The sequence below is a fragment of the Anas platyrhynchos genome, chromosome W (genome assembly GCF_047663525.1).
Source record: "Anas platyrhynchos isolate ZD024472 breed Pekin duck chromosome W, IASCAAS_PekinDuck_T2T, whole genome shotgun sequence".
NCBI lineage: Eukaryota > Metazoa > Chordata > Aves > Anseriformes > Anatidae > Anas > Anas platyrhynchos.
In genome coordinates this window covers 3,016,306-3,037,372 of record NC_092620.1, presented here as the reverse complement: position 1 = coordinate 3,037,372, position 21,067 = coordinate 3,016,306, and the positions used below count along the sequence as shown (strand labels likewise).

The 21,067-nt window shown below is 36.4% G+C and overlaps 1 protein-coding gene across 8 annotated transcripts in view; it reads right to left on the bottom strand.

Annotated features, from left to right (window-relative positions):
• The window catches only part of LOC101793805 (nipped-B-like protein), a 200,874-nt gene that overhangs the window by 36,332 nt on the left and 143,475 nt on the right, over positions 1-21,067 (bottom strand). For all 8 annotated transcript variants that reach the window (XM_038169444.2, XM_038169445.2, XM_038169446.2 and 5 more), the window contains 10 exons: positions 15,054-15,236; positions 12,645-12,842; positions 12,383-12,454; positions 12,205-12,294; positions 11,093-11,196; positions 9,546-9,632; positions 7,662-7,893; positions 6,106-6,257; positions 5,622-5,702; positions 4,520-4,620 (listed from right to left, as the gene is read on the bottom strand). In XM_038169444.2, coding sequence (XP_038025372.1) covers positions 4,520-4,620; positions 5,622-5,702; positions 6,106-6,257; positions 7,662-7,893; positions 9,546-9,632; positions 11,093-11,196; positions 12,205-12,294; positions 12,383-12,454; positions 12,645-12,842; positions 15,054-15,236 — 1,300 coding nt within the window. The remainder of the gene's footprint in view (positions 1-4,519; positions 4,621-5,621; positions 5,703-6,105; positions 6,258-7,661; positions 7,894-9,545; positions 9,633-11,092; positions 11,197-12,204; positions 12,295-12,382; positions 12,455-12,644; positions 12,843-15,053; positions 15,237-21,067) is intronic.

The following is a 21,067-nucleotide window of genomic DNA, read 5'->3' as shown; positions in this document are numbered from 1 at the left end:
ACTTTGCATCCCTGGGAAGGTTGTTGAAGGGATCAGGGGCGCAGGTAGTGTTCTCCTCTGTCCTCCCTCTGGGTGTCCGGGACCCAGAAAGAAGAAGGAGAACGGGACAGGTGAATGACTGGCTGAGGGGGGTAGTGTCTGGACCAAGGGTTTGGGTATTTTGATCTTGGGCAGCCCTTTGAGAAGCCGGGTATGTGGGCTGCTGACCGACTTCAACTCAGCAAGTGGGGCACAAGTATGTTGGGAAGCAAGCTCTCTGGACTGATTACCAGGGCTTTAAACTAGGTTTGATGGGGAAGGGAGGGGAGCTAAAAGTGACAGAGAGGTGCTGGGTGAAGTTGTCACTGCTGTCACTGTTGAAGATAGTAGGGAAAAACCTCCGAGTTGTCCCATAGGATCATCCAAGGGCTCCTCAGAGAAGGTAATGATCCTGATACCCCGTCCATAATTTTCTTCTTGCATCCCTCCAGGGGTAACTGAACCTGCTGCTTCCCTAATGTGCCTGTACACCAATGCGCAGAGCATGGGAAATAAACAGGATGAGCTTGAGATCTGTGTATGGTCACGGGGCCACAATCTCATTGCGATCACAGAGAGACATGGTGGGACAGCTCGCATGACTGGAACATTGTCATGGAGGGCTATGTCCTTTTTAGGAAAGACAGGCTGGGGAAGTGAGGGGGTGGGGTTGCCCTTTATGTGAGGGAGCAATTAGAATGTACCCAGCTCCACCTGGGGGAGGGTGATGGACAAGTGGAGAGCTTGTGGGTGAGAATTAAGTGGTAGGTTGGTAGGGGGGACATTGTTGTGGGGGTGTACTGCAGGTCACCAGATCAGGAGGAGGAGGTTGATGAGGCCTTCTGCAAGCAGCTGGTAGTAGTCTCACACTCACAGGCTCTGGTTCTCATGGGGGACTTCAATTATCCAGATATCTGTTGGGTAAGCAACTCAGCCAGGCACGCACAGTCCAAATGGTTCCTACAATGGGTTGAAGACAATTTTCTGACGCAGGTGGTAGAGGAGCCGACGAGGCAGGGGGTGCTCCTGGACCTTGTCCTTACCAACAGGGATGGGCTTGTTAGGGATGTGAAGGTTGGGGGCAGCTTGGGATGCAGCAACCATGAGGTGGTGGAGTTCAAGATGGAACTTGGTGGAAGAAGTAAGGCTAAAAGCAGGATTGCAACCCTGGACTTTCAGAAAGCCAACTTCAACCTCTTTCGGGACCTACTTGGGAGTATCTCATGGGCTAGGTTGCTAGAAGGCAAGGGTGCTTGTGAGAGCTGGGCAACATTTAAACAGCACTTCTTCCAAGCTCAGGATCACTGCATCCCTAAGAGTAGGAAATTGGGGAAGGGGGGCAGGAAACCTGCGTGGATGAGCAAGGAGCTCATCGATAAGATCAGAAGGAAGAGGAAGGTCTATGAAATGTGGAAAAAGGGCCTGTCCTCTTGGGAGGAGTATAGGAGTGTTGTCAGGGCCTGCAGGGACGCGACAAGGAAGGCTAAAGCCCACCTAGAGATGAGGCTTGCAAAAGAGATAAAAGATAATAAGAAGAGGGTTTTTTTAAGTATGTAAACAGTAAAAGGAAGACTAGGGATAATGTGGGTCCCTTGCTGAATGAGGGGGGTGTCCTGGTAATGGGAGACGCTGAGGAGGCGGGGATATTGCAAGCTTTCTTTGCTTCAGAGACTCCCCCCCGGGGACTCCTAGACCCTGGAGGGAGGAGAACGAGTTTGGGAAGTGGAGGGCTCCCCCCTGGCTGACAAGAGAGTGGTTCGGGAGCATCTGAGTGGGCTCAACACACACAAATCCACGAGTCCCGATGGGATGCATCCACGTGTGCTAAGGGAGTTGGCAGAGGTGATTGCCAAACCGCTCTCTATCATCTTTGAAAGGTCCTGGAGAAGAGGAGAGGTGCCTGAAGACTGGAAGATAGCCAATGTCACTCCGGTCTTCAAGAAGGAGGATCCGGGAAACTACAGGCTAGTCAGTCTCACCTCTGTCCCCAGAAAGGTGTTGGAAAAGCTTGTTCTGGATGCCATCTCCAAGCAATTGGAAGAGAAGAAGGTTATGAGGAGTAGTCAGCATGGATTCACCAAGGGGAAGTCGTGCTCAACCGACCTCATTGCCTTCTATGATGGCATCACCAGCTGGGTAGATAAGGGGAGAGCGGTGGATGTCATCTACCTTGACTTTAGCAAGGCCTTTGATACTGTCTCCCATGACAGCCTGATAGCAAAGCTGATAAAGTGTGGGATAGAGGAGTGGACAGTAAGGTGGGTTGAGAACTGGCTGACTGGCTGAGCTCAGAGGGTGGTGATCGGAGGAGCAGAGTCTGGCTGGAGGCCTGTGACTAGTGGTGTTCCCCAGGGGTTGGTGCTGGGTCCAGTCTTGTTCAACATCTTCATCGATGACCTTGATGAGGGAATAGTGTCTGCCCTCAGCAAGTACACTGATGACACAAAGCTGGGAGGAGTGGCTGACACGCCAGAAGGCTGTGCTGCCATTCAGCGAGACCTGGACAGGCTGGAGAGATGGGTAGGAAGAAACCAAATGAGGTTTAATAAGAGCAAGTGTAGAGTCCTGCACCTGGGAAGGAACAACCCAAAGTATCAGTACAGGCTGGGGGATGACCTCCTGGAGACAAGCTCTGACGAAAAGGACCTGGGGGTCCTGGTGGACGACAGGTTGACCATGAGCCAGCAGTGTGCCCTCATGGCCAAGAGGGCCAATGGGATCCTGGCGTGCATTAAAAGGAGTGTGGCCAGCAGGTCAAGGGAGGTGATCCTCCCCCTCTACTCTGCCCTGGTCAGGCCTCACCTGGAATTGTGTGTCCAGTTCTGGGCTCCCTGGTACAAGAAAGACAGGGATCTCCTGGAAAGAGTCCAGCGGAGGGCCACAAAGATGATATGGGGCCTGGAGCATCTTCCCTATGAGGAGAGGCTGAGAGACCTGGGTCTGTTCAGCCTGGAGAAGAGAAGACTGAGAGGGGATCGCATCAATGTGTATAAATACCTGAGGTGTGGGAGACAGAGGGATTTGGCCAACCTTTTTTCAGTTGTTTGTGGGGACAGGACAAGGGGCAATGGCCAAAAAATGGATCACAGGAAGTTCCGCACCAACATGTGAAAGAACTTCTTAACAGTGAGGGTGACGGAGCATTGGAACAGGCTGCCCAGGGAGGTTGTGGAGTCTCCTTCTCTGGAGATATTTAAGGCCCGTCTGCATGCCTATCTGGGCAGCCTGCTCTAAGGAACCTGCTTTGGCAGGGGGGTTGGATCCAATGATCTTTCGAGGTCCCTTCCAATCCCTTCAATTCTGTGATTCTGTGATTTATTCATTTGTTTCTCTCTTATGAAGTGAAAGATTGGTTCTAACGAAAATATTAAGTATTATTCTTAGGTAGGAGAAATGACTGAAATAGCACACAGATGACTATCAGAATATCTGTGAAGCTCAGTAGTTAAGAATCTACAGAAAATCTTTTCATATCAATTTTTTTTTAAAGCTTTCCCCTTCATGATAGTAGCCGCAGATAGGAAATGCCCTTTAACAGACCAGAACTAGAATTCTATAGATGAATAGTGTAGTCACTGTGGGATCGAGATGGTGACTTCCTTCTGGCAAAAATCCTAATTCAAAGAGGGTATCTACCAGTTATGGTACTATGCCTACCACATTCCTATTTGCTTGATGTCAGATGATTGTAATCAAAATGTCACGAAATATTAGGCATAAACACTCATGTTACACGTTAGGGTTACTGAATTCTACTTAAAAGTCCCAGTGCATGTATTTTACTGAATATTTTCCTGTTTATCCACCCTAGATCAACTAACCTATTTCATTGGCATTTGTCTGTCTCCAGGGGAAAGCTATATGCAAGCAAGGAACTAAAGCGATGCCAACAACAAATGTTTTAGAATCATTTAAAGCTTCCAACCCCAATTTTAACTGAATTTCAGTTCAGGTCAGATTCTCTCCCAGATTGGACCTGAATCTATTATTTAGAAGATGCACTGAAGTCCAGCTGAAGCACTTTAAACAAAGTTAAAGTAAACTGCGCAGTTCCTAAATGAAACTCATTCAAAGGAATATTAATTTGTATTCCTGAAAAGAGTGCTCTGAGTATGTCCTCAAAGAAATTCACCCAGAATTCTCCTATTAAGTTTTAGCAATGAATTCAATAGCTCCATATAAACAGAATGAAAGAATTTTGCAACAGAAACCCCTTTGAATGCACACTAACATTATACTCGTTTACATCCTTAGTGAGAAGACTAACAAGATATTTCAATTATTTTTGTAACCAAATATAAATATGATGGCATAAGAACAGTGACTATTACAAGATACATTTGTCAGGAAACTCTACTCTCACTATAGAGATTTTGAAATATCAACCAGCTTGTAAAGTTGCAGATTTTTTAAGAAATGTTAATGCTGAAACCTAAAATCCCACACATACAAAACTGTAAGTGCTTCTATCTACAAGTTAGCAATCTATGTCAGAAATTACCTGAAGTTTCTCAAACTCCTCTTGCTAGTTGGTAGTCTCGCAAGGGAAGTGAAAATTTCTTCCAGTATTAGCTGTCTATGTTTTTCATACCTGGAGAACACCTATTTAAGAGTCACAGGATTGTTAAAAGTTATTTATTGTTACATTAGATACTGTTTGTTAAATTTATTGTTAAAAGTTATATATAGTAACATAGACTTCACATGACACTTAACGCACACCTTGTTTTTAATGTATTACTTTGTTTTTTCAAAGAAAGCATTTATTTATAAAATATATAAAAAAAATCAAATAAAGATTTTAAAATCTTCTAACAACATAAATGTGCAATAGCTCTTAAAAATACCATATATTTTAAAGATTTCTGTCAATGCTGTATAAGAAAGTCAAATAGTTACTTCATATCTTAGTCTTTAATATTTGCCTGACATGAAATATTCTTTCAATTTATGGGGTCATGGTTGTAGACTTTGCTTCTATTTGTTTAGGCAGAATTCCTTTTATAAATACTGGAGCATATCATCCTTACAAAGATGGAAAACTTCCACTTGAACAAGCACATATATATTTTTCCTGAAATAATATTTTAATATTATAATAATATACAATAAAAATATAATAATGTATTTTAATATTTTATATTTTGTTTATATATATATATATAATATTATTAATATTTTTATTAATGGATTTTTCATATACCTACCTCTTCCAAGGAAAATAATTTATTCTATTATAAAAGTATCCTGCTTTTGTATAGCTTATTCCATTGCATAAATTCAAATCTTAACAAAGGAAATGTAGAAAATCATATCGCTAAGATTTCTTACACAAGAAAGAACAGGTAAGAGAAAGGGGTTTGTGTTTATACTTTAAACCACATAACCATAATTAAGTTCCTTGCTTAAGTAGGCTTCCTATAGAAGAAGAAACCTCCTCTGTAAATAGGAGCAACTCAGATTTAATACCGTTCCTAGATTATGATACCGAACTGCAAAACCTTGAGCTCTAATTGTCTACCAGCAAAAATACAGCCTACGTAAATGTCCTAATAACTTTCGGATATACAGGACCATGAAATCACAAATTAAAAATTACTTACTGCAGTCACTAATTTGATGGCACATAACTGTAGCTCACTGACATTTTCTACAAAGAAAGGTGTTATTCCCATAGATGATACCTATGAATGGGCAGAAAGTATTCTAAGTATATTTGACAGGCAAACTGATATTCATGCAATTTTACAAGCAGATTATTCATTCAGTAGATAAGGTATTCAACAACACATTACTTCATATTATTTGCAAATTTAATACAATTAGGTTAAACTTTATCTTAGGTGTACAATAAAAACCATTAAATATTTAAACATGAAATGTTCTTTTCCTGCAGAAGAGAACAGGAAGATAACATACTACACAACAGACTAGTCAGTCTAATGTTAACCATTTAAAAAGTTTGTACCGATTTTATATTTCATGTCATTGACATAATCACACTTTACAGTCCCTCTGGGAAAAAATAAAAAATAAAACAAAAACCCCACAACATTCTCAGACAGAAATTCTTCTGATAAAACTTACCTGAAGAATAGTTGTATCAGTAAGAAGCTGGATCTCTAGCAACTCTGACAAACTGCTGACAATGTCACAAACTTTGTTATACAACATCACTATAACTCTTTGCTTGTGGGTGGAACACTTAGCGCGTTTTGCTTTTGAACTTAAAATACCACCTAGAAAATCAAAATTATTTTCATTAATTTTTTCAATGTTTCAGTTGCATCAAATACTAGAAAGATGATCGTTTTCTCAAAAAATGTCCCCCAAACAATTACACAATGACAGCATTGTGAATACAACTGTTTACAGGAAAAAAAAGTAGCAACAGCTGGAAAGCAAGAATTTCATATGACATTAATTTTTCATAATTGTTCTGAATTCTAGATCCAAAATTTTTAAAACAGTTCTTGAAGTTGGACACCCACATCTGATTATATATATATAAAAGACAACAAAATGCTAAATGCAAAATAATTTTCATTGAAATAAATCATTATATAAACAGAGATTATGACTATAAAGTGACTTATTCATACATATAATAACTATATGCACAAGGCAAACTTCAGACATGTTTCTAAATAGTTTGGTCTAAATGGCACTATAGTTATTGCAGTAAACCTAAATATTAGTACGACTAAGTTATTTAGGGGATGCACTTAAGTAATTGTTATTTTTCTCTACATTTCAACATCTTCAAAATAACAGAAAACATTAACTCAGATGTTGTATGAGTTATTAGAGAACTATCAGTATAAGAGTTGCATATAAAAATAGTCAGGGAAGTCATATAACTTGTATCATCATACAATAGATTAAAAAAAAAGGAAAACATAATTGAGATCAGCCCTGATGAGAAGGACCTGAGGGTGTTTGTTGATGAGATGCTCAACATGAGCCAGCAATGTGTACTTGCAGCCCAGAAAGCCAACCGTATCTTGAGCTGCATCAAAAGAAGTGTGGCCAGCAGATTGAGGGAGGTTACTCTCCTCCTCTACTCTGCTCATTTGAGACCCCAATTGGAGTACTGTGTTCAGCTCTGGGGCCCCCAGCACAAGAAGGACATGGATGAATTAGAACGAATCCAGAGAAGGGCCACAAAGATGATCAAGGGGCTGGAACACCTCTCCTATGAAGACAGGCTGAGAGAGTTGGGGTTGTTCAGCCTGGAGAAGAGAAGGTTCTGGGGAGACCTTATAGCAGCCTTCCAGTACCTAAAGAGGGCCTACAGGAAAGCTGGGGAGGGACTCTTTATCAGGCAGTGCAGTGATAGGACAAGGAGTAATGGTTTTAAACTAAAAGAGGGTAGACTTAGATTAGATATAAGGAAGAAATTGTTTACTCAGAGGGTGGTGAGGCACTGGAAGAGGTTGCCCAGAGAAGCTGTGGATGCCCCATCCCTAGAAGTGTTCAAGGCCAGGCTGGATGGGGCTTTGAGCATCCTGGTCTAGTGGAAGGTATCCCTGCCCATGGCAGGGGGGTTGGAATTAGATGACCTTAAAGGCCCCTTCCAAACCAAGCCATTCTATGATAAATATAATGTGAAAAGATTTTTCAAAATCTCTGAGCATACTAACCACCATGAGGATCCACTCTATATACAGGGTCATATTGAGGATAGAGAGTGTTCTGCAAATGAAATTTTGTGTATTGAATAACTCTTTCTATTACATCCTCAATATATACGGCTTTAGGCATATTTGGCGATGTCATAATATTGATAGCAGTAAGACAAGCATCAGCAGATTTTGTCACTCTCTCCATAATAAGATCTCTCCATAATCTCTCCTCATCTTCAGTGTCATTGTTCTGTAACAGGAAAGAAAAGCAGGGTAGTGTGAACAGAGTCAAAATTTTATCCTTACCAAGTACTATATAACAGTAACATTTTAATATATATCAATGGTAAGCACTACGAAGATTGCAACATTCTCTACTTAAGACTGATGTACCTTAGGCAAAATCTGAACATTAACATTTTCCTCTAACATTTTCCTTAGTGCTGTATGTATGCTGTTTGCTGCTTTGACAAGTCTAATTTTCACCACTAGAGAGAATTCTCACAAAATAAGACTGTTATAAATCACATGAAATTAATGAGAAGACTACTTTCTCCACAGACTGACTCATCTATTACCTATGGGTTTAAACTATGTCTTATCAAATATGACCATTTAAGTTTTAGCACTGGGTACATAATTCCTGTATTTCTGTGTTTGTACAAGTTATAAAAACAAATAAACAAGAGGCTAATTATGAGTATGCTGTTGGCTTTCCTTGTAAAAAAATAAGGGGTTGGTAAAACACTAATTTCTAACCTTATCAACTTTTTTCCCTTGAATCTAAAAAAGTATTGCAGTGCATTACATATATGGTAAAATATATATTAAAAAAAAATAATCAACAGACACCTGCAAATCAAGAGATCCCTATAAAACTATTCCATGCAAGAAATTTAAGTTATTTGTATCTTGCACAAAGGAGGCTTTAAAAATACAAACAATTGGTTTTAAAACCTTTCTATTTTCTTGCTCATTAATCTTGGTAATAAAAAGAATCTGCAAGTGCATTTTGCCTTTGAATAATACCCTGACATGGAGGTAGGTTATCTTCACTGCACTGTAAAAATAGTATAAATTTACTCCTTAGCAGAAGGTTTCTTTGCCATAATGATCTAAATTATATTTAATGGGTTTTAAGAAAAATCTAAAACTTGTTTGGCTAAAGATTGCTTCTTTTTTTAATTGAAGCTTTGTCTCTGAATTGCAATCATGGGAAAATTTCAATAAGTGCTTAGTAAACTTGTGTTTTACTACAGAAAGCTAAAAGAAAAATATCACTTTAAAAGCACTGGCAAAAAGGCTCAACCATATTGCAACAGAGCAGGAAAACCGTCACCTTTTCACTTATTTTTCATATTGCTGAAGTCATTCAGAACTGTATAGTGAAAACTTATTTTTTAGGTAGTCCTGTGTGGAGTTAGGAGTTGGACTTGATGATCATTCCAACTCGGGATATTCTATGATTTAAAATGCTTCCTCAGTTCTTAATGCTCAGGGGAGGAATATGCTCTGCATGAAAGCTGTACTTTCTTCCACTGTGTAAGGGAAGTTTTATGGAAAACTAGCAAAGAAATTTCCACTGGTGCAAGTTATACCAGTTACCACAAATATTTAAGGATGAAACAATAATATTTAAAATTAAGTCAAGAGACAACTTGATTACTCCCAATACATCTGTTTGTTAACAATACTACAGTAAAATGTTTAGTACTGAATTAATATAATCAATTGAATTTTACTTCTAATCTTAAAATTTGACAATCTGTTAATCATATACATATAAAATCAGAAATTCCTTTCACACACATGCACAGTATTTGAAATTATCACTAAATGGGACTCAAGTGAAGAAAATCCTATGCTGAACAGTGGTATGAAATGATCTAATTTGAAACTCACATGGTTAAGTAATGTAGAAATCTTTGATCCATCTTGGATATTCTTCTCCAAAATATTCAGGACCTTTACCGTTTTATCTGTTGAAAGCTAAAACAAGAAAACAAATCAAGCAACTGTAGACACACAAAGGCTTCCAAATTGCTGAAAAGATGTCTATGGATGAAGGATAGAAAATGTTGTGTAATTCCAGCATTAAACTTAAATCGTAAGCACTTTTGAGATAAGGATCAGATTTTGACTTGTCAGTTTCTGACACAGCACGACTAAGAATGCTGATAATAACTAAACTAGTGAAATATGTTCTAAGATTGCAATGAAACTGCATTTTTCAACCAAATCCATAGGAATAGGTTTAAAACTGCATATCTGCAAATAATGTATAGTTATACACTCGATTCTAGAAATTGAAATTTACCAAAACCAAGTATGAATCACTAATTCTAGCTGAACATATAGAACTTAGAAGAAAATCCAAAACTTATGGACAAACAGAAATAAAATTAATTGATATTTGAGTGCAAATAAAGAGGAAATGTATTCTTAGTAATCATGTTGACTTTGAAAAACTAGCATGTTGAAAAAAAGTAACTCAAACTCGCTTACTGATGTTCTACAGAATTACAATCAAATAATCTGTAGAATATGCTGAACTCCAGAAGAACCAGTTTCACTCATACAGATAATAGTGGTGCTCACCTTTAGAAGCAACACATTTCTGACTTTATGTACACGTGTATGTACAAAACTTAGGGAATAAAGGTTAAGGGTGAGAACTATCAAGAAGGATCAAGAAGGCAAAATACTCAGGTTGAAAATATCCTACAAATGAAGGTAGGGAGAACTGAAGAAAAGGCCAGGAAGAATACCTAAATGTTGGGTTAAAGAATATCCTTCGGAGTGACTTGTATAATAAGTAGCTTCACAGACACTTCATAAACATAGTAAGTGGTCCAGAGCAGGCAGAGTTAAGAGTGTAACATAAGACTGCCCTAAGCCAAGAGTTCTAGGAAGATAAGGAAAGCAAGAACATTGTTTCTAGAGGTGTGATACCAACAGTTTGCACCAGCACAGAAAATTCCCTTGAACCAAAGTCAGGAAGAGCATGACAAAGAAACCACAACATGTAGTCTACAGAACATGAATCTTATTACCTGGGTCATTAAATCTTTTAAGTTTGAAAGGGTTTTCTGGAGAGAGGGTACAAATAGGCAATTCGGTATGATGCTAGATGAACATCATATATTTACAATGCACTGACAGATTATATTAGAAAGGGTGGATTTTTTGACTTTGCTGGTAAGGTCTGTTTTACTGTGGTTGCTTAACACTAGCTGTAACGAACAAAGACTATAGATTGATGAGCTTTTGTGAAAATAGATTAATAATTTTAGATTTTACTGCTCAGACATTTGTGTTACATATTGGTACATTGTGCATTGTGCTCTCAGTCACTGCTGACACTGAATGTTATTACACTAGATATGTGTGCTTTTTGTATATTTAACAAAATTAAATGTTCAAAAGAGGCAAAGACTATGAAAATGTACCTTGTCCATAATGCCCATTGCCTTGATTTTTGCAGATTCACTACCCAACTCGCTAAGCTGATGTTTTCCCAGTAGCAATTCCTGTGGAATCTCATCATCATCGCCTTAAAAAAATGAAATAAAAAAAAAAATCACATTTCTAATAAGACTTCAAAAAAAAAACACTATTTACACCTAAGATGAAAAAGCAAACACAAGAAAACTTGATAAAGTACTGATTTTACATCTAATGAAGACTGACGGCCATGACTTTTGGTTGTTAAAATGACTCTACTTGTTCAACATGACTGATCATGTGCTCTGAAATATCATTCAACAGCCTAACATCAAAACCCATTTATTGCAGCTCTTGCATTAAGTACCATCCTCATTTCAGTAAAACAAATCTTAAATGATTGTAGTTCTAATTCTGAAATTCAAATATTGGTCACAATAATAGATGAAAAACACATATATCTTGGGATACACTGTGTTCTACTCACAATTGCCCTTACAAAAAAAACACATGACATTAGAAGACACTGAAATCATTGGTTTGTAATATGTTTCACTTTTAAATCCAAGGGCGTAGACATGATTACTTTAAAAACTAGTCATTTGTTTATTAGGTTCCTCTCCTTGTTCTAATACTGTGACAAAGATGGTAGGAAAGAAATTATACAAATGCTCCATTATCCATTTCAATTGATAGTCATCTTGGTCAACCGAAACTGCTTCACTGGACACTGACACTAAGCTGGCCAATTTTCCAGTGAAAGGGATAAGGAGTACACATAGATTCAGTGTCTCAGCCATAAGTGTACAAGCACTGTGGCAAGGCCACAGCAGATGCACTCTAGTAGACTATTATTTCTCTCATTATGATTTATGACCCTTTTGGATTTTGCAGGAAGAAGGAAGGAAGATCATCTTCCTCTTGTAGCAAATGATATTGTAAAGGTAAAGGCTCCTGCTACTTAAGGTGGAAGCCATATAAACACAACATTCCCTAGCATGTATCACAGGCAATTAAATCGAAAAGAAGGAAGTCTGAAAATACTGAGATGCAAATTTTTTAGTGTTTCTTGTATTTCTAATTAGGGGAAGCATTTCAAAAATTTCTGACATATTACCAAAAGCTGTAAAATCCATGTCTTCCAGATTTTCCAAAATATTTTCCATTGAAGCAGTAAACCTTTTAAAAGTTGAGGAATCCATCATTTCTGGTGGGGAAAAAAAAAAGCATATATAATTATTTTTATATAAAATACATAAAATCCAAACTGAAGAAAATAAGTCTTCTAAAGTTACCTTCAGGTGTTAGTTTAGGTTCATAAGCTTTCCTTTTCTTTTGTTTTTCTTTTTTCTTCATTTTTCTAGCCACTAATTAGAGAATAAAGAGTGAAACAAATACTTTCTGGAACTGAAATAAAAGATTATTTACATTTCTTATGCTCATATTAAATACTGCATATAAAGATGCTTTTTAAAGCATTTTAAAATGTTCAAATTATTAAAAAAACATATTTTTTTCATAATACTAGTGTATTTTTAAAGGATAATGATCAGTTACCCTCACTGAGACTAGGAAGAGGAGAATAATCATCCATATCAGAGTCATCAGGACTACGATTACGGTAACGGCCACTACCAGAATTCCTCCTTCCTTCATGATAATGACCACTTCTCCTGTGGTCACCAGAACTTCTTCTGTCATGTTCTTCATATTCCCAAGCTTCATCTCTATCCTTTTTATGTCTTTTTCGAGAAGCTAGAAATTAAATGAATTTTCATTATAAGTATAAAAATTCTATTTTCAATAGCTCAAAATTATACATTTACAAGTTAAATATTAGCATATAAATGTTCCATAAAACAAATGAACACTAAAACCATTATATAAAGTTCTGTTATGGCATTATTTTAACAATTCAATTTGAATTACATGAAAACCATGCCTGAAATTGCCAAAGACAACAGCAAACACTTAAAACATGAGTTTAAAGGGCACTTGTCCTTTTAAACAAAGGAGAGTAGAACAAAATAAAATAATTTTCATCCTTTCATAAGAGAACATTAAGATAATTTCTTCAGTTATGTAATTGGGTCTATTAATAGACATCCGTGTTACAATTCAGTGTTTGCTTTGCCTATCTAACACAGGAAGTTTCAATGAGACTTAGCAATCTAGCTGCTTCTATTTTCTGCTTAGCAATCTAGCTGCTTCTATTCTATTCTGTTTTGCCAAGACACCCAAAAAATTGTCTTGAAATATATATTGCAGTTAATTCAGTGTAAAGGAGAAAGCTGCAGTCACAATTCCAGTATGTATATATCACTGAAAGTTATTATAACCAGTTTTCAGTCAGGACCAAAAGGCACAGCAGAAATCAATGTTGAAGAAATTGGGATAAATGTTCTCTATAGAAACAGAGATTTAGTGGAAATAAGATATCAGGGGAGGGGAACTGAGAGTTCTCTGTTATTTTCAAAGATAGTCTCATGCATCTTTAAGGGGAGAGGGTGCTAAGAAGTAATAGGAAAAGGATATGGATGAGGACGTAGCTTCATCCATGAAAGTGTCTACTATTTAATGTAACAGGATAACTGGGCTAGCAAAGAGATGTCTAATATAGACTGTGATGTGAAGATCAAAATGTCTCCAAAACATTACATTCTAGACTAGCAGAGTATATTATTCTTGTGAACAGGTATATAACAGCCCTTACATCTGTATGTGTTTCTACCAAACTCTCCTGAAGTTTAGGGAGGTATGACTGTGTGCAGGGTTGTTTCTGAGCAAAATGGCTCCAAGCATTTATACAGAACTGGAACAGAACTGACACAGAATTTCCACAACCCCAGTTTATTGAGAAACATAGGAAAGATATACATACCAGAATATAGCCAATGGACAGCCCATGCTAAGTACAAATTAAAAAAAAAATTGAACCTGAGGTGATACTCTGCACTGCACACTAGAGGGCTTCCACTTCTGAAAACAATATTAAATTTCTGCAAAGAAGTGGTTAAAGACTTTAAAGTAGTAACTTAGCTCAGGCTTTGAGCTGTACTGCTTCTGAATCAGACTTGCTTCTGGAGGCAGTACAGTCATGTTCCTGATGCCTGAGCTACTAAACAGTTTCAGTTCTGAAATGGTTGACAGTTAACTGCAACTGAAGAAATGGAGGGCTCCACAGTTTATAGATCATCAATAGCAATTTAAATTCTGTAAGAAGAATTCTGGCCCCAGCTTTGTCTCTATAAGAAAAGTAATTTCCAATATCACTTTCCAGCAGAAATTTAAATTGACCATTTTATCAATGCTGCATGATAAAAGAGAATGTATTACAGTTGTGTTGGCTCTGCAAGGCAAAAAATATGAACATGGGAACAGCTATTACCATTTAGACATTTTATCTACTTCTAAGTAAACTTTGTAGAGCAATTGAATAAAAAAAGTAAGCTTTAATAACATTTCAAAAATATTAATTTTATACATAATTTTAATTTCTCATCATTTAATGGAATGAGATGCTCAAAGAAACTTATGTTCTATAACAACCACTCCTTCATATTTTTTAAAGTTTAATTTTAGACAGCAAATTCTGAAATTGATATTTGAAACAATAAAATCTATTTGGTGTAAAAAATTCCATTCTCTTGATCATTTTGTCTCATTTTAATTAAGTTCTACAGTTTCCTTTAAGAAATATTCTAATTCATTTTTAAATCAGATGTCTTCACTGAATTTTTTAGAATGATGGCCAGATCTCTTGACTGTATATAATGAACCTAGATTACCTTAAAGCATATAATTACTGTGCAAGATTTTCTTAATTTGCATTACTTCATATTTAAGAATTTCAATAGCCACTGTGGCTAAAAGCTAGATTAAGATGTCTCTGAAATTTGTGACAATCCTCTCCATTCCCAACCAACTTAAATAATAGTAGTAGAAACAGAATGACATACTACTTACATTCAAAAGCTTCTTCACTGTCATTATCTTCATCAGAACTGATTTCAGTATATTTTGGTTTCTCATTAACTGTGCTACGTTTGCGCTTGTTCATTTTCACACGTTCACAAAGTGGCATGGTGGATTCAATTTCTGCCAGGAGCTCAGGAGGCAACTCCTTTAACACTGACTGATCTATGCTACCTATTAACGGAGAGTAAGAACAGTAAATGTGAATTTGAAGATAAAAAAAGGGCCCAACACTTCAACCCTTTCTCAGGAACCGCTTACAGTATATTCGCTAACAATTCCGTGGTTAGATATACCTGGATGTATTTGACAGGACTTTCTAAAGCTGTATATATTGTTCACACCGCAACTGGAAATTAACATAATAAATTGCATAAATGTCTCCTTCAACAAAATATATTGTCAGGCATATAAATAAAACAAATTCAAATTGGTGAATTACATTTGTAAAACAACATCTCTGCTCTACTTCCACAAAATTTAGTCTTATTTTTGTTCATCCTCTGAACTTAACAGGTTTTCCTGAAAGTATAGGTAAATTAAAGATTCAGCGTGCCTCATTACAGCTCAATTCATTCTCAATCATATTATTTAGTGTAAATAAAACAGTAATCTTCTCTTTTCCAATATGTAGGGACAATCTGTGGCAGAATCTCCAGGTTCTTATCCCTAAATATAAGCCAAATCATTGACATCCCAAACTCTCTCCGGTGATTTCTTACCTCCTAATAATAGCTTTTTTTTTTTTTTTAAAATGCAACCCACATTTTTGCTTGATTTTGCTACAGAACAAAGTTGAAAGAAAGATTTTTGTTTAATATAGAAAAACAGCAAGCTGGACCACATCAGGTTTCTTTTCCACTGAAGTAAACAGACAACATTGCACCATTCTCATCACATTTTGAAACTGATATTAGACACGTATGCAGTCAGCACAAAGGAGATTTACAGTGAAATTTTATTGTTATTTGATGTCTTATTATTTATCAAAGAGCCTTAATGCACAGATTTGAAGACTATTGGACTGAATTGTTAACCTTTTTCCAACAAAATAAATGCCTCAAGCGGTTCTCTCTCCTTCCCCAAGGTATACTCTATTATTTAGATACATAAGAAATCACCTGCCAATTGTGCTATATCAATGAAATATGTATATTGATATGTATATATATTTTCTAGATTTACTTTTTAATTGCATTCACTACATCAGTAACATAACTTTCTAAAATTTATTTCAATTATTACAGTAACATCCCACCTCCTAATCCAGTCTTAGTCTTCCCCCATATTTTTAAACACATTTATCTGGAATTAGAATAATCTTAATATTAGAAAATAGTTTCCAGCAATACATTAAAAAAAAAAAAAAGAAAAAAACAGATTACATATATTTCTGGTTTCACATCTCTCTACATCCAAAGTTGCCTATAAACAATTAAACTAGTAATCAAAATTATTTTTTTATAATTCTCAAGTATGTTCAAGGAAGTCATCTCACTTAAGTGCATTTTAAAAAAAGAAGTTTGAATTTAAAATATTGATTACTTTGAACATTTTTGAAATGAGGTAGGGAAATATCTTTAGAATAGACAAGGAAAGTTGTGCCTGCTTCCCCCACACCATGGTCATTTGCTTTAAACTGTAATCCTTAGATATTCACCTCCTGTCAAAGGTACCTAAATTCTCAATATTGTTTTCAAAAATGCTACAAAACATTTCACAGTGTGGTTATTCCTTGCTTGCTAGGCACTTGACTGAAGATAAGAAGTATGCCAGCACAGACAGAATAGTTTGTGCATACTACCAGCTGACTGGATGTCAGCCAGGTCTAATCTGGAGGTTGCACAAATGTGTTTGAGCAGTGGCGTCCCCACGCTAAGTGTCCATGTCCCTTTGTATACATATGCAGCATCTGAGGAGAGTTAGCTTACATCCAGCCCCAGACAAGAGGGAAATTTGTATTTACGTATTTTAAGACAATTTCCACAGGCACAGACCATTCACCAAAGGGCCTCAGAACCTGGTTCTCCTAACACAAATGCTCAATTTTAAGCACTATGGGTAAATTCATTGAAGTCAGCGTGACTACTCACAGAGCATAAAACCTACAGGAAATCTGGCCAAAGACACTGCAAAAACCAGCTATAAGTAAAGAAACAAAAGCTGCAGTAAGATTCATATAGATGTTTAAAAGCCATATGCACATACACCAACAAGAGTATTTTCTACAAATATATATTTAAGCCTTTCCGAATCTATTATGAAAAGTATATTTAAAAACAGAATAATTAGTTAGATCACTTGGAGAGGAAATGAGAAAAGGAAACAAATCAGTAATGGATTGTATATCCAGCTTGGCAAGAGTTCCATGACTGAAGGCACCTACTCAATTTCAAAACTATGTCTGAATGTTTCATGATGTTTCATGAATAAGGTCGTGATCATTGCTTTGAGGAACTGCTAGAACAATTTGTTCTTTATTTTGCTTACACTGTGCACAAAAAATGTCTATGCAAGATGAATAGTGATTTATTTTAACTAAGAAAACCATTAAAAACAAACAAAAAACCCTAAATGATAAACAAAAACCACAGGCTACTACTCTCCTATCTCCTAGGAATATCTATTCTTGCTTTCCTTATTGATTTTGTTCCTAGGGTAGAACAATATTCAGTCTTCAAAAATAAGTCAATTGCTACCAGCTTAATTAGACAAAAAAAAAAATGCAAGTACTTTAAATATTTGGAAAAATAACCATTTCTTTCTCAGAAGTCCCAAATTTGTTTGTTTGTTTGTGTTTTTTTTTTTTTACATTTTTCAATGCTAAATTCAACTAATTGATTGAACTGCACTTTCTCCAGTTACAAATATTTCAGGTGATAGTATAAGCTTCCCCTTTATTCTGTTTATTAGAAAATATGTAAGGAATTCTTTATTTGAGAAGGGAATAGTAGAAAAGAGAAAAAATTGAATTATTGTAAAGTTCTCTATAAGCCATCTTTAAAGATTTTGTATCTATCACAATGTTCCCTGGAACAAGACTGCTACATGTTTCCTTAGGTGCTGAAGATTATAAATAACCAAATCTAAAGAGTTTTACTCATGCAGTTATGCATGACTATGTGTGTATCAACAATTCTGATATACGTGGAAAAGGACTGCACATCCTTTTTTGAATTCAAGGATATTATATACTGCAGGAGAATCAAGAGTTTATATTTATTTTACTTTACTATTTATGTTATGTTGAATAAGGACCATCCAATCTTCACTAGAAACATCTTACTAAATTCATTCTTTTACAGCTCCATATTTTATTATAAATGTACTTATTTGTTCATAGTAGTAAAGAAATACTTAAGAGAATCCAGTTTATCACAAGAATCGTGTCACACAGCAACAAACATTAGGCTGTAAAAAACACGCCTTTTCAGTTTACAAGATCCTTTTCAAAAATTATTAAAAGAATATATAACATAAAACCCCATGAAAGTATCTACAAAAACATGTATGATCACCTACACTTTTTCAATTTGTTTGATATATTTTCTAATCCTTGGTACCTCCTGTTCCTGCTTCCACTTCAATCAGCTGCATTTGCCTCTAGTTTGTGTGGCTTTTTAAATAGCAAAGGAGAAAGAAACTTTACCAAAAAGTTAGTCTACAAGTTAATAAGAATGTAATAAGAATGCCCCCAGAAACTAGGCTTTCTGAAAAACTGTTGTGGTCAAAGGAATAACTCCCTCCCTCTACACCCCACCCCCACCCCCGTATGTTTTCCACATATAGTAGAAAGAGTTCTACAAATACTTAGTGAATATAATTTTTCCCTTCTTTACATATGGCTTAAAAAATGGAAAGGCATGGATATGATTCAAAAGTAAAGCACTGCTTTTTGTTCATAACTTGATGTTTGGTTTCAAGTTTGTAGAACGGCCTTTAACTTTAGCTAATGTTTTCTAAAATCAAATCTTTAGAAGTATCCAAGCTCACTTTGCCTTGAATTTGCAAGTCAAGTAGATCTCCCTGATTCAGATAGATACATCCATTACCAGACTGCCTTCAAGAGAGGTTGAAGAGGAAGGAGGGGGGAAAAAAAGTAATAACATTATGGACTTTTATTGGATCCATTCAATATGGACAGCAACTATATTTTGACACAACAATCAGTGCCACCCATACAAAAACTTCAAACTAGCATAGTTCAGCTTTTCAGAATCAGAAAGGCTGTTCATGCCATTAAATTAAAACCAACACTAATAAACTGTTACCTTGTCAGTAATCATTTATTTTTACTTTCCAAACTAGAGAAAACAGATGTACAGTTTACATTTTGGTGTGATTTCCTATGAACTAACCAGCCATCAAGATTCAAAAACATTTAAAAAAAACAAACTCCAAATTTGAAATATCCCTCAGTGTGCAAATTTAACAATACCCTTTCCACTGCATTTTCCCTTAAAATGCTCCTGTATGTTGTTTATATTGTGCACTGAGTCCTTGGTGATGCAAGTCCCTTGTCACTGGCTTCATACTCCTCCAAATAATTCTGTGCCCTGGACAAGTTTCAAGAATGGAAGGGGAATCACAAGGCAATGGCAATCCTTTTCTCAAAGAGGAATTTAAGGCATGGGGAAGACACATAAGACTCATAAGAAAGAAGTTCGACGTTTATCTCAATACCATATCGTTAGCTGAAAAACACACAGCCAAGATAAATACTGACCAAAAATAATCCAAGTAATAGTCCGTTTACTTCTGTGGCTTTCATTGCTCCTCTCCCACTCTACCTTAAAGTTTGTGGAAGGGTATACAGCTATAATATATATAAACCCTCTATCAAGCCCCTTAACCTCACCTTTTGACTACATTCATGAAGGGATAACTCTTGAGGAACAAGATGCATGGGTGCAGCTGCATGTGTACCCCCTCAAGAGGATGGAGACTCAAACCCCTCAGCACCACTGCCCAAGGGACTGTGCCCACAGGAGTCTCTGCGGCAATGGATTTGGCAGGAGGAAGAGGAAGCATATCCTGTATCATTCCTTAGAACCTGCTTGAACACATATTTCAAAATCATTTTTCCTCATCTACCCCAGTACTGGCACAAAGGGAAGGTTCCCAGACTCTGGCTAATAAAATGAGAGGTTCAGCCTCCTTGTTTATAATCCAGTCCTCAGCTCTGGCTTTGAGAAATGAGACCCAGCCAGGTTTGTTGGTCAAAGAAGAATCTGGACACAGCAACTGAATAATCCCATGATGTAGCAGAGGTCATAACTGCCCACAGCTAAGCAGCACAGAATCAAAAATGATTTTATAATAGCACAAAATATTCCTAGAAGCAGGAATTGTGTTTTGAACTAACCCTATTTTAAATTGGATTTAAGCTAAATCACAGCAATGATGTTGAATGTGATAAGGCCAGAAGAAGACGTTTTATTGAAAGATGGATGGATGACAGGAAAATCAAAGGGCAAGAAATACAAGCAGATAAGAGAAGGAAAGAAAAATCAAAATGTACTAAGCTACATGAAATATGAGAGATGGGAGAAGAAATGTAATAGTAATGCTAAAGGCAACACTAGAAAAGATGTTATATTCTATTAAGAAATATAAGATGAACTAAATAAAGAATGCTTATGAAAATTACATTTCCTAGTCCATTAAAATGTTTATAACTAAAAATACCACAGAGTAAAAAAGTGAATAGTATTTCTTTTAATTGGAGTGAGGACACTGGAAATCACATGGATATTTTCTGTATCAGTCAGTTGTTGATGAGTAGACTCTGGCTTATAAAAATATCACTTGATGAATTATGAACCTTTTCAGACACTGGAGTTCACCTATTTAGCATAATATATCATAAGTTATCAGAAACTTGGACAAAACACATAAAACTAAAAATACACATGAAAAACATGAAGTTCAAAAGACACCTTCTCCAAAATCTGTCTGGCTGAACATTCGAAACTTGATTTATAAGAGAAATGTAGGGAAATACT